Raw genomic sequence first — 1,323 nt, 5'->3', positions numbered from 1 at the left:
TCCCAAAGTTCCTCTTCCAAAAAAGGATCTTCTAACCTATTTGCTTCATCCGCAGAAATAACCTCATATCTCATATCCTCAAGACTAGCACATGTTGAATTGACCTTAAAATGTCTAAAAGCTTCCTCTTTTATCAAACACGGATTTTCACACCATTCCCCATTAATGTTAATACCTCGGATGTTTCACTTGTTATACTTTCAACGTATTGTAGCATGAATTTTTTTTTTATTCTCGTCCCCTTCGGTTACCCATTTAATTCGCGCCTTTTGTTTAAGCATATTTGTTTTGATTTTATCTTTTTCCATCCACTTTCTTCTCGACTCAAGCCATTTATGATGCTCAGATTCACTTAAACCACCCAACTCCGTCTTTAACTCCCAATCTGTTGATGTTTTTTTCAGTAGCTCGATTTCCATGTCTAATGAACCGAGATGAGTTTTGCTCCATTCCCTTAACGCAGATTTGACCCGTTTTAACTTATTGCGAAAGATGCAATCTTTGCGGTTACCTGAAATATCCTCATTCCAAGCTTGTTCGATAACACTGTTTACCCCATCCATGTATAACCAATCGTCAAAAATTTTAAACGGCTTCGGGCCAAAATCGATGACTTTATCTTGCAAAATAATAGGACAATGATCGGAGCGATCACGATCCATAGCAGTGGCACTTAAATCGACCCAAAGTTGAGAGAAGTTAACCGAAATCAGAAACCTATCGATTTTGCTCATCTTGACACCATCGTTACTAATATGAGTGAAACGTCTACCACCTAATGGAACATCTAATAATTGGTTTCTACCAATGAACTCATTGAATCTTTTCGCTCTACTTCCTATAAATTCACAATTGAATCTCTTCGACTCGTGTCTTACCTCATTAAAGTCGCCACAAAGAACCCACGAAACATCATCCTTGATATCCATGAACAACTTATCTAATAGATCCCACATCCTACGTTTTTTTATCATCATCATGAGGTCTGTAAATATTTATAATAATTGACTCTGCACCTGTACTTTTCTACTTACCCCTAATAGCTATAAAAAATTCCCCAATTAAACTTGCTGTGACTTTGAACACTCTAATATCCCAAATCATAATCTGCCCTCCCGATTTGCCTTCTTTAGGTTTTTGAATGTAATCACAGCCTGCCAACCCCCATAATGAAAATACCCAACTATCTTTAATCAAATTACACTTTGTCTCTTGCAATGCTAGAATCGAAGGTCTCTCTTTGTGACATATACCCTTTACCCACCCAAATTTACTTTCTTTACCCGAACCGAATCCACGAACGTTTAATGACACAATCTTCAT

General features: G+C 37.2%; 1 protein-coding gene across 1 annotated transcript; it reads right to left on the bottom strand.

Moving 5' to 3' along the window:
• Window positions 1–200: 200 nt before the first annotated feature.
• On the bottom strand, window positions 201–1,323 carry LOC139888314 (uncharacterized). The gene is made up of 2 exons (XM_071871330.1): window positions 1,035–1,323; window positions 201–940 (listed from the first exon to the last, which is right to left on the bottom strand). The coding sequence occupies exons 1-2, from the start codon at window positions 1,321–1,323 to the stop codon at window positions 201–203; spliced, it is 1,029 nt and encodes a 342-aa protein (XP_071727431.1).

This window comes from Rutidosis leptorrhynchoides, chromosome 2 (genome assembly GCF_046630445.1).
Source record: "Rutidosis leptorrhynchoides isolate AG116_Rl617_1_P2 chromosome 2, CSIRO_AGI_Rlap_v1, whole genome shotgun sequence".
Taxonomy (NCBI): domain Eukaryota; kingdom Viridiplantae; phylum Streptophyta; class Magnoliopsida; order Asterales; family Asteraceae; genus Rutidosis; species Rutidosis leptorrhynchoides.
This window is presented reverse-complemented; position numbering and strand designations above follow the sequence as displayed.

Bases quoted from the DNA above. Each gene is read 5' to 3' on its own strand.
- LOC139888314 (XM_071871330.1), bottom strand. From the start codon at position 1,323: ATGAAGATTGTGTCATTAAACGTTCGTGGATTCGGTTCGGGTAAAGAA. The intron at 941-1,034 runs GTAAGTAGAAAA...GGGATCTATTAG, and splicing joins ATTTTTTATAGCTATTAGGG to ATAAGTTGTTCATGGATATC.